Source organism: Aureococcus anophagefferens (assembly GCF_000186865.1).
Source record: "Aureococcus anophagefferens unplaced genomic scaffold AURANscaffold_21, whole genome shotgun sequence".
NCBI classification, from domain to species: domain Eukaryota; class Pelagophyceae; order Pelagomonadales; family Pelagomonadaceae; genus Aureococcus; species Aureococcus anophagefferens.
Window position 1 is genome coordinate 121577 of NW_008705581.1, and position 10419 is coordinate 131995.

The following is a 10419-nucleotide window of genomic DNA, read 5'->3' on the forward strand; positions in this document are numbered from 1 at the left end:
ATAAGCGTGTGGCGAATTTATAGTGATGCCACCCTACTCTGCGCCCCGTGCCGCCGCGGGCCCACGAGCCCTACTGGAGCGCGTTCTACGCGACGCGGAAGCGCGAGCCGACGAGCTACCGCATGGCCGAGTACGTGCGGTGCGTCTACTGCCCCGCCGCGCCCGCGGAGCCCATGCCCGCGCCCCGCGCGTCCGCGGCCGCGCGGGACGGGTCCGCCGCGTCCATGCAGCGGCGCCTCGTGCGCCTCGCGACGGCGTCGACGAGGGGGTAGTCTAGACCTGTCGTCGCTGTCCAGCGACTTCTGGGTCTCGACTCGGAAGGCCGACTGACCGCCGGCGCGCGCGTTTTTTCCGATCGTAGTGGTTAGAACGAGTGTATATACCGGTATATACCGTCGGTATGGTAAATACCCGGTACATACCGGCATTTGCGGAGTACGCCGATCCCTCTATGGTCTCCCGGCTCCGCGTCGAGCCACCGCGCGCCGTGCCGGTCCCAATGCGGCACCGTGACGCACAGCACGAGCACAGGCCCGGCCCTCCGAGTCGACGCGTGCTCGGCGAAGCCCGCCGGGCGTCGCGGTCCAGCCGCCGCGCCGCGCCGTCACGGTTCCGCGAACGGCCGCGAACGCCGCCTCGGACGCCGGCGACGACCTCCCGCGCGTCGCGCGCGCGCGAAAGAAGCGGAGGCACATCCTCGCCGACGAGCGGGCTCGGGCCGGGTCGATTCCAGTGTGGGAAACAAAATCGCTCCAACAATTACCTGGTATTTATATCTTCAACAAAAAAGTAAACATTGCACAGCAACTTGAAGATACGTTACACGCTTGCCGACCCGAACCAGCGACCCGCACTCTCAAACTTCCTTGACGAATACGGTTAGCGCGCAAACTTGCCTTACCATCCTCGGCGTGGCCATAATTCGCCAATTTTGCCTCTGGCCCCGCGGCTTGGCCGCACGCGCGGCCGATTTTCAGGAGGTGTAGTACACGTCCCGCCCGCCGCCGGCGGGAAACAATAATTAAATATTAATTATTTAATTCGAGTGGGCCGGCCTAGGCGTACGTTGTTTCCCACACTGGTCGATTCGACTTGAAAAATTACCCCCGGCGCCACCTTGGCCGGGGCATTTGTGCAGCTCCTCGCTCGACAAAAAGAGCGACGATGGCCCCCACGCGCGTGATGAAGCACTTCGAGACGGAGAAGCTGGCCAAGGCCCAGCGGCCGAAGCACCGCAAGGGGCGCCTCTCCGCGCGGACGAAGGTCGTGCGCGAGGTCGTGCGCGAGGTCGCGGGCCTCGTGCCCTACGAGAAGCGCATTTTGGACATGATCAAGACGGGGGGCGCGTCGAGCGAGAAGCGCATGTACAAATTCGCCAAGATGCGCCTCGGCACGCACAAGCGCGCGATCAAGAAGCGCGAGGACATGAAGGACATCTACGCGCAGATGCGCGCGCGCCAAGCGATGGAGAAGTAGAGCGGTGGCCCCGCGGGGGACGAGCCCCCGGAGGCCCTCGCCCGGCGGCTGCCGTGCCGCCCGACGCCGTCGACCGTACGCGGGCCGCAGCGCGCGGTCCCGCACAAACCTAACGTCTCTGTGACACCGTTCCGCGCGGTTCGGGGCGCCCGACGGCCGCGCGCTGGGGGGTTGGGGGCACGCCCCGCCGGGGAGCGCCGCGCTCCCCGGGGAGCGACACGTCCGGAGTCCGCCGACCGGGGGCGCCCCCCGTCCGGCGTGGTCCGCCGCGACGCGGAGGGGAGACGTCCGCGGCGGCCCGGGACTCGGCCCGGGAGGGTCGCCCCCCCCCCGCCGGCGCCGACGACGCGCGGGCGGCGCTGGTTACAGCCCCCCCGCCCCCCGCTAGATGAGGAAGTCGTGGTTCGTGAAGACGACGTCGAGGAAGTAGTTGTCGATGAACGACTCCGGGGACGTCCGCGGCCAGAGCCGCGCGGCGGACCGCGTCGTCGTCGCGGCGTCGTCGTCGTCGTCCTCGTGCCAGACCGCCCGCAGGGCGTTGTCCAGGAGCGTCTCCTTGCGCCAGAGCTCGTCGAAGAGCATCTCGTTGAGCTGCCGCATCCACGTGAAAAGCTCGAGCGGCGACGCCGGGCACGACCCCGCGGGCGTCGCCGGGTCCCAGCCGTCGCGGTCCAGGAGCGCGCAGCCGTCCTCGACGGCCTTGAGGCAGTCGTCCGCGGCGCGGTTCAGCTCCGGGAGCGTCGCGTTCCGCAGGTGCGACGCGAGGCGCTGCGTCTCGCGCCGGTGGTCGACCGCGAGCTGCTTCGCGAGGCCGTCCTTGAGCGAGTGGAGGGCGCCGAGCTTGCGCTCGTCCCAGACGCAGCGCTCCAGCACGGGCACGCGGCCGGCGAACGCCGCGACGCTGTTGAGCACGTCGGCGGCCTCGTCCTCGGTGTCGATCCAGCGCCGCAGCGCGGCGACGTGCTCCTTGAAGCAGCGCGTGGCGGCCTTGTAGTTGGCGTGGACGGGCGGCGGCTTGGGGGTCGGCGGCGTCCCGGGCGTGCTCGGCTTGGCCTGCTTCTTCTTGTTCCGCTGCGGCGTCGGCATGGGGGCTTCGCGAGCGGCGGCGCGACCGGCGCGCGCGCCGGCGATGCGCAGCGGCGCGCGCGGGCGACGGGGTCTTTCGCGCAGCGCTCGAGACCGCGGCGGTGGCGCGTCCGGGTGCGGCGACCGTGGAGCCGAGCGGTCGGCGCCGAGGCTGGGCCTCCCTGCACCCAGAGTGCTCGATGGGTGCAACCAAAGGATACACAAGGTCTAACGCATTCAGCATGGTGGCGGAGACGACGGCGCGCGACGCCTTCGAGGACTGCGTGCAGTACGCGAAGCGGCACAACTTCGGCGAGATCCTCCAGGAGTACGTCGTGCGCGTGCTCCGCGAGCGGCCCAGCGACCCCGTGGCCTTCCTCATCGACGAGATCACGAAGCGCCCCTTCACGCCCGCGTCGAGCGCGGCGTCGAACCCCTTCTTCCGGGACCCGCTCCGCGACGGCCCCGACGCGCGCCTGCGCGTGGCGGCGTCGCCGGGCCTCTTCTTCCGCGAGGCCTGCGCCCAGTGCAAGGGCCGCGTCGAGGCGGCCTGCGCGTACGACGTGCCGACGGTCGTCGTCCACGGCTCCGTGACGACGGACCAGTTCGTGCGCACGGCGCGGGGCGCGCGGCTCGCGGCGCCCGGCGAGCAGGACGATTTGAGCCTGCGGGCGTTGGACGATGCGACCTGCGCGCCGAAGAACCCGGAGTCGGGGCCCTACTGCGTCGACGTCGTCTCGGCTTTGGTCTCCATCGAGATCGCGCGGCGCCAGGGCATGTACGAGCCCGCGCCCTCCCGCGAGGCCATGCGCGACTTCGCGCCCCAGTTCCTGCTGGGCTACCTCCGGGGCCTGGGCCAGACCAAGGCTGAGTTTACGACGCTCCGGGAGAAGTACGCCACGGGCGAGCTCGACTTCCCCTTCGCCGACGGCCTCGAGCCGGCCCTGTCGCCCGGCGCGCCGGCGCCCTTCCACGAGCCCCTGCCGGCGTCGGAGGCGACGGGGAAATACGCGCTGCAGCACTCGTCGCGGTGCGCGGAGATGCGGAAAGCAACGCTCGACGCGGACGACGCGGTCGTCAACGCGGTGCAAAAGGCCTGGAACGCCACGGAGGGCGCCTGCGTCGTCGTCGAGGCCGGCCGCCTGCCGGGGTCCCGGACGCTCGTCGCGTTGGCCTTCGACGGGGGCGCCGCCTGCAAGCTCGTCGAGGCGTTCCCCGTCCCCGCGAACGGCCTCGAAGGCCTGGAGCGCGCGAATCTGGCCTGCGCGGCGGCGCTGCCGCGCTTCCTCGGGCGCCTGGAGGGGTTCGCGGCCGTCGAGCTCGAGACGTTCCAGAGGTTCGAAGCGCCCGTCGCCGACAAGAAGGCCGCGGGCAAGCTCGCGCTGTGGTTGGGCGCGGCGCTCGGCATCTCCCACTCCCTCACGGGCGCCGACGTCGACGCGCTCCGCCGCGACGCCGCCGCCCGCTTCGTCGAGTGGACCGCGCTCGCGTCCGACATCGACGCGGAGGTCACGATCGCCTGGGAGGAGTACTGCGCCGCCGCCGCCGCGCTCCTCTAGGCGGCGCCCCGTCTAACGATAATCCTACGCCGCGGACCTCGCGCGCGGCCCGCGGACGTCGTCCGGCGCCGCCGACGCGACCGAGCCCGCGGACCGCGCGCGCGGCCCCCGGGGGGGCTCGCCGCCGGCGTCGGAGAGGACGGACTCGGACGACGTCGAGTCGCGCGCGTCCGTGTCGCTGTCCGACGACGCCGCGGGCGCGCGCTCCGCCGCCGCGGCGCTCTTCGACGCCAGTATGGACCGCTTCGACACGTGGTCCTGGTGCGCGTGCTCCACGCGCAGCACGTTCCACCCCACGCGCCGCGCGACCTCCGCCGCGGCCTGTGTGGAAATCAAATCTTCAACCCGACTTCAATGTTCGCGTATTCGAATGTTTCGACACAATCTCTTCGGCTGCGCTTCGAGAACTCGACGAGAGCAATCGATTCGTCCAAAAATCAGCCGAATCGACTTCGATTTGACCGAGATAGAGAGGTTTGAAGTATTTGCTGGACAGGGCGTTCCCCTGGTTGATCTCCACACAGGCCGCGGCGAACAGGGTCTCGTGCGTGCCCGACGCCAGCGTCCCCGACGCCTCGACGCCCGTGTTCGCGACCCACAGCAGGCGGAACGCCAGGTCCAAGACGCAGGCGGCCCGGAGGTAGCGCGGCGGCACGTTCCGCCGCTCCCGGAGCCGCCACGCGCCCCGCCCGCCGAAGACGCCCCAGTCGTGGACGAGGTCCCAGTAGTAGGAAAAGAGCGTCGAGCACGTCGCGCCGACGACGAAGAGCGGGCGGCGGGGCCCGTGGCACGTCAAAGCGGCCGTCATGGCCATCACCGAAACGAAGTACTTGGCCGCGTTGTACTGCGACGGTCCGTGGTTCTCCGGGCCGCAGCGCCGCCGCGCGCACTGCCAGAAGCGGACCCAGTAGGGCGCGACCGCGAGGCCGAAGCGCGCGAAGTGCTCCGCGGCCGCGCCCCGCCCGCCGCCCCGCGCGGCGACGCAGGCCAGCAGGCCCAGATCCCCGAGCACGCGCGTCTGCGAGCAGAACTGGTCCGCCACGAAGGTGTGCTCGAAGCCCACGGAGCCGCCGCAGGGCGCGGCCGCGTTCGCGCGCAGCACCCGCGTGAGGTAGGGGCACTCCGACGCGAGGAACCGCAGGCCCCGGCGGCTCAGCAGGCTGCCCGACGCCAGGAGCACCAACACGGTAGCCGCGAGGTACGCGCGGCGCACGTTGAGCACGACGCCCAGCAGCGCGACGAGCGCCGACGCGAGCACGCCCGACGTCATCCGCGCCAAAAACGGCCACTCGAGGGTCTCCGCGGCCCGCGCCGGCAGCATGGCGAAGACGTTGACCCAGTTCACGGACGTCTCCTGCCACGCGAGGATGTCGACCGCGAACCCTAAAACGTGGAGCGCGGGCAAAGAAGCGAGCCGAACAAAGGCCCAGCCGACGTCGTCGAGCGTCTCCACGGGCGACTCCAGATGCTGCCGCGCGACGAGCAGCGACGCCGACGCGCACGCGGCGACGCCGACCAAGGCGCCCGCGACGAACGTGTCCGCGCCGCGCGACGGCCGCCGGAGCGCGTAGTCGCCCGCGCCGTCGCGCAGCGCCGCGCGCGCCGCCGACAGGTGGCCCTCCGTGAAGAGCTGGGCGTAGGTCGCCTCGACCTCGCTCCGCAGCGCGGCGACGGTCGCGGGCCCGGACCGCCAGAAGGAGCACCGCTCCGCCGCGGACGTGTACGCGCCCTTCCAGGCCACGCCGAGCAGCTTGTCGTGCTTCTTCGCGATCTTAGCCACGGCCGTCGCGTTGAGCTCGCAGAAGCTCGAGAGGAGGGCGCAGAGCAGGTGGACCTGCATGAGCTCCTCCGCGACGCCGGAGCCGCCGCCGCGCGCGGCGACGCGCGACGCGCGGACGTCCAGATCCTGGAGCATGCGCAGGTAGAAGGCCTCGACGCGCGCCACGTCGGCGTCGAGCGCCGCGTAGAAGGCCTTCTGCGCCGCGCCGGGCGCGGCCGCGGACGCGCGGAACGACGCCGACGTCGCGAGGCCGACGACGCGCTGCCGCCCGAGGCTCCGCAGCTCCACCTCCCGCTCGAAGTCGTCGCCCGTCTCCAGGGGCCGCAGCTCCACGAGCAGGGGCGACTCGTCCTCGTCGGCGCCCGGCTCCGGCGAGTCCGCGCGGGGCCGGCCGGCCGGCGTCTCGGCGACGACGGCGTCGAGCCGCCGCTTGAGGCCGAAATAGTCGACGTACTCGTCCTTCCACTCCTGCACCATCTCCTTCATGAGCCGCACGCCGAACTTCATGGCGCCGCGGGCGGGACGGAGACCGGGAGGAGATCGATCGAGAGGGAGGGATGGTCGAAGCTGCCCGCCAATGCTGCCCAAGACCAAAAGCCAAGGGGATCTTCAAGATACTTGAAGATCCCCTTGCAAAAGCACGTGCAACCAGCTTCGGCGTGTGGGAGTGCAAGGAGTTCAAGCGCGGGCGGGCCGGTCCCGATCCTCGACTTCTGAGGGGAGGGTGGGATGGTCGCTGCTGCCCGCCCGCAAGCCAGTGCTGCCCGCGACGAGGCACGTGCGACCCTCTCGACAGCCTCGACATGTGAAAGTGCAGCGCAAACCTTGTAGCCTACATTGCACATACAAAAACGATGGCGGCCTACATCGGCATCACCCCGCCACACCTGCGGTTCCTATGTCTGCACGGAAAAGGTTCGGACGGCGCGGGCCTGCGCAAGGCCATGGCGGAGACGATGCAGCACGCGAACCTGCCGCACGTCGATTTTAGCTACATGGACGCGCCCTGGGAGGACGACGTCCCGCCGGTGCTGCCCATGGTCGACGCCGACGCGTCGCTCGCGGAGCGGCGCTGCTGGTGGCGCGAGCGGTTCAACGACGAGTTCGGCCGCTGGGACTACGAGGGCGCGGAGCACGCCGTCGCGGCCGTGCTCGCGCGGCTCGGCGAGGAGTCGCCGCCGTTCCACGGCCTCGTCGGCGAGGGCCAGGGCGGCGAGCTCGCGGCCATCGTGCTCGCGATGCAGATCCGGAACGAGTTCCCGCCGGGCGTGCCTAAAAGCCTGCGCTACGGCTGGATCCAGAACGCGTCGAGCCCCCGGGACGCGCAGGCGGGCAAGGCCCTGAAAGACAAGGATGTATTACGGAACCGGCCCGGCGGCGTGCCGTCCATCCTCGTCACGGCCTACGTGCGCGACGACGCGTCGGACCCGCGGACGACGGGGCCCTGCCACCTCAGCGAGCGCCTCGGCTCCGTCTTCGCGGCGCAGTATTGGGGCGAGGACGGCGCGCCGACGTGCCTCCTGCCGCCCGAGGACGCGCGCGAGGACGACGTGACGGCCTTCGTCCAGTCCTTCTTCGCGCCGGGCGCCGACGACCGCATGCGGCGCATGTGCGCGGCCTGCGGCGCGCGCGCCAAGTTCTCCTGCGGGTCCTGCAAGGCCGCGCGCTACTGCTCGCGCGAGTGCCAGAAGGACCACTGGGGCCTCCACAAGGACGACTGCGCCCCGGCGGCGGCGGCGCTCGCGGCGCGGGACGCGGCGACGGCCGCGGCGCTCCGGAAGGCCGCGGACGACGCGATCGGCCCGGACCTCGGCGAGCGGCCGGACCGGTCGCCCGGGGAGTTCGTCCGGCTCACGGACATGTTCGAGGAGCTCGAGCGCGAGCAGGAGGCGGCCCTCGGCATGACGCCGCCCGACGACGCGCCGCCCGTGGACCCCAAAGTCTACGAGGAGCGCCACCCGTCCGACGACGAGTCCGACGGCGACGACGGCTACGTCGTCGACACGTTCATGACCCAGGGCGCCGAGGAGGCCAAGGGGCCCGTCGAGGTCGAACTTTAATTCGTGCGGGGGCGGGGATGTTGGACCGCCGGGGGGGCTTCAGAGCGCGTGGGGGCACCACGAGTCGGGGTCGTTGGGGTCGCCGCCGCGGCCGTGGCACGCGCGGCGCATGCTCTCGACGAAGGCGTCGAACTCCTTGATGTCGATGACGCCGTCGCCGTTCGCGTCGGCCGTCTCGATGAACTCGACGACCTCGGTCTCCGAGAGCACGCCGAAGCGCTCGAGGAGCTCGCGCATCTGCTCGCGCTCGATGCCGTGCGGCGTTCGCCGCGACGCCGCGGTCCGGGCGCCGCCGCGTCCGCGCGCGCCGCGACGGCGGGACCGAGCGCCGTCGAACGGTCCAAGAATCGCGGAAATCCGTCGCGATCCGGCCGAGCGGCCGAGCGCGCCGGTCCCGCGGGCCCGCGGGCGCCCGCGCCGGAACGTTCTTCGCCTCCCGCGCCGCCGCGATCACCGGCGGGGTCGGTCCGAAGCCCCGGTGCGTCCGCCGGCGCCGCGGGCCGCGGGACGACGCCAAAACGCCGGCGTCGCGACCCGGAGCGACGACGCCTCGGCCGCCGAGAGCTCTGCTTTTTGCACGACGACGCTCGCTCGTCGTGAGCCCGTGCCGGGACGGCGACGAAGCCCCGGCGGCGCGCGTGCGGCGCACGGACGCGCGCAACCCGCGGTGCGGGCGATATATGACAGATTAGACTTGGCAAAATCTCGTGAGGCCGTGAAGGCCCGGGCAAGCACTTGCCGGGCCTGATCGATCGCTAAACCACTCCCAGCGTCCCGCGCCGGCCGAGCGGGTCGCGACCTCCGGCCACCGCTCCGCCCGCCGCTCCCCGCGCCCCGACGCGGACGTCCCGTCGGCTGCGGGGATCGCCGCGGCGACCGGTGGCAGCGCCGCGGTCGGCGCGCGGTCCGCGCCGACGGAGACATCGGCCGCGTCGACGCGGTCCTTCAAATTTTCGATCGGAGGTCTGGGAGCGGTCCTGGGGACGCTCCGGGGGAAGTGCACGAGGCGCGACCTAAAAACTCCGGGCACGGTGTTTTCGGGTTTCGTGTCAACTTGGACTTCAAAGAGAATGTCCACAACTCGCCAGGTCTCGAAGCGACTCGATCTCGTGCGCCGCCGCGTCTCTCGCCCCGCGCGCGCGCCCCGGGGCCCCGCGCGGCCCGCGCGCCCCGCGCGACGCCCCGCGCGCCCCACGAGCCCGCCCGAGCGCCGCCACACACCCACAATCACCGTTTCGCTCACAGGTGCTGATCGATTTGTGTCAAGCCATGGCCAAGGACAAGGCGTCGACGCGCAAGCCCCGCCGGCGCAACGCCCGGGCGCGCGACGACGGCGGCACGCGGCGCGCGACGGAAGCGACGCCGCCCGTCCGGGCGTCGAAGCGACTGTCCGTGCAGGTGTCCGCGGCCGCGTCCGCGTTCCTCGTCAACTTTAGGCTCCGGCTCGACGCGATCGCGTCGATCTTCGTCAACTACCACGAGGAGCGCGAGGCCTTGGTCGAGAAGACCGAGGCCGCGGACCTCATCGAGCAGAACGTCGCCGAGATGATGGGGGTCGTGTACCGCGGCGCGTCCCCGCGTCCGCCGGCGAGTTTGAAAATTTTCCCGCCCCGCCCCGCGCCTCGCGCGGTCCCTCGCGCTCGCCCCGCCGGGCGCGGCCCACCATCGCTTCGGCGCGCGCGAGCGAGCCCTGCCTTCCCCGGCGCGCAGGCATGCTCGACTCGACCGCGGACGTGCTCGCGGCGGCCGTGCTCCGCGACCGGTCGGCGTCTCGACGGTCCCGCGCGCGCGTGCTCCGGGGGCGGGGGCGGGGTCTGGCGCGCGCGCGCGCACGCGAGCGACTGCACGGACATGTCCTTCGCCCCCGCAGGCACGGAGTGGAAGGACGACGCGTCCGCGGAGGACGAGGGCCGGTCGCGCAAGCACCTGTCGGCGCGCGGCGCCGCGACGCCCCCCGACGGCTTCGGGGCCACGTCCATGGTCGAGGCATCCCTCGCAGGTCGCGGCTCGCGCGGCGCGTCGCGTCCTTCCACTGGGGCAACCTGCCCGTCGCGCGGCGTCCGCGAACGCTTCCCCGGAACCGTCGACGCGCGCGCGCGCCCGACGCGTCGCGTCGCCGCCCTCGAGCCCCCGCTCGCGCAGGACGTCGCAGATCGCCGACGAGGGCGGCCCCGCGACGCACCAGCTCGTCGCGGCGACGGTCATCCCGGACCGGTCCGCGGCGCGCCGCGGCGCGCGCGCGATCGCCACGGAACCGCCGCGCGCCGACGGCCGCGGCTTCGCCCCGCGCAGTTGCTCATCCAGTTCGTCGTGCTCCCGCGCAAGATGGGCACGGGCCGCGACTCGCTCGAGGTGCGCGACCCGCCCCCCGGGCCCCTCGCGCCGTGCCGCGCGCGCCGGAAGCGGCGGAAGCGACGACCGCGCGCGCGTCCCCGCGCAGTCGGACGAGAACGTCGTCACGTGCTCATCGACGCCGCGG

General features: G+C 72.1%; 3 protein-coding genes across 3 annotated transcripts in view; 2 read left to right on the forward strand and 1 right to left on the reverse strand.

The window, feature by feature from the left end:
* Nucleotides 1-1182: 1182 nt before the first annotated feature.
* On the forward strand, nucleotides 1183-1476 carry AURANDRAFT_30566 (hypothetical protein; the record flags this gene model as incomplete). The annotated part of the gene is made up of 1 exon (XM_009041414.1): nucleotides 1183-1476. One exon carries the CDS (start codon nucleotides 1183-1185, stop codon nucleotides 1474-1476), a length of 294 nt encoding a protein of 97 aa, XP_009039662.1.
* Nucleotides 1477-1860: 384 nt separating this feature from the next.
* AURANDRAFT_66260 (hypothetical protein) lies at nucleotides 1861-6387 on the reverse strand (the record flags this gene model as incomplete). Its single annotated transcript, XM_009041527.1, has 3 exons — nucleotides 1861-2547; nucleotides 4158-4421; nucleotides 4621-6387. The coding sequence occupies 3 exons, from the start codon at nucleotides 6385-6387 to the stop codon at nucleotides 1861-1863; spliced, it is 2718 nt and encodes a 905-aa protein (XP_009039775.1).
* A 530-nt stretch (nucleotides 6388-6917) lies between these two features.
* Nucleotides 6918-10419, forward strand: part of AURANDRAFT_72192 (hypothetical protein) — a gene marked incomplete at both ends in the record, with an annotated part of 9495 nt that continues 5993 nt past the window's right edge. Inside the window, 4 exons of the mRNA XM_009041415.1 lie at nucleotides 6918-7928; nucleotides 9186-9519; nucleotides 9811-9920; nucleotides 10233-10292. Coding sequence (XP_009039663.1) covers nucleotides 6918-7928; nucleotides 9186-9519; nucleotides 9811-9920; nucleotides 10233-10292 — 1515 coding nt within the window. The remainder of the gene's footprint in view (nucleotides 7929-9185; nucleotides 9520-9810; nucleotides 9921-10232; nucleotides 10293-10419) is intronic.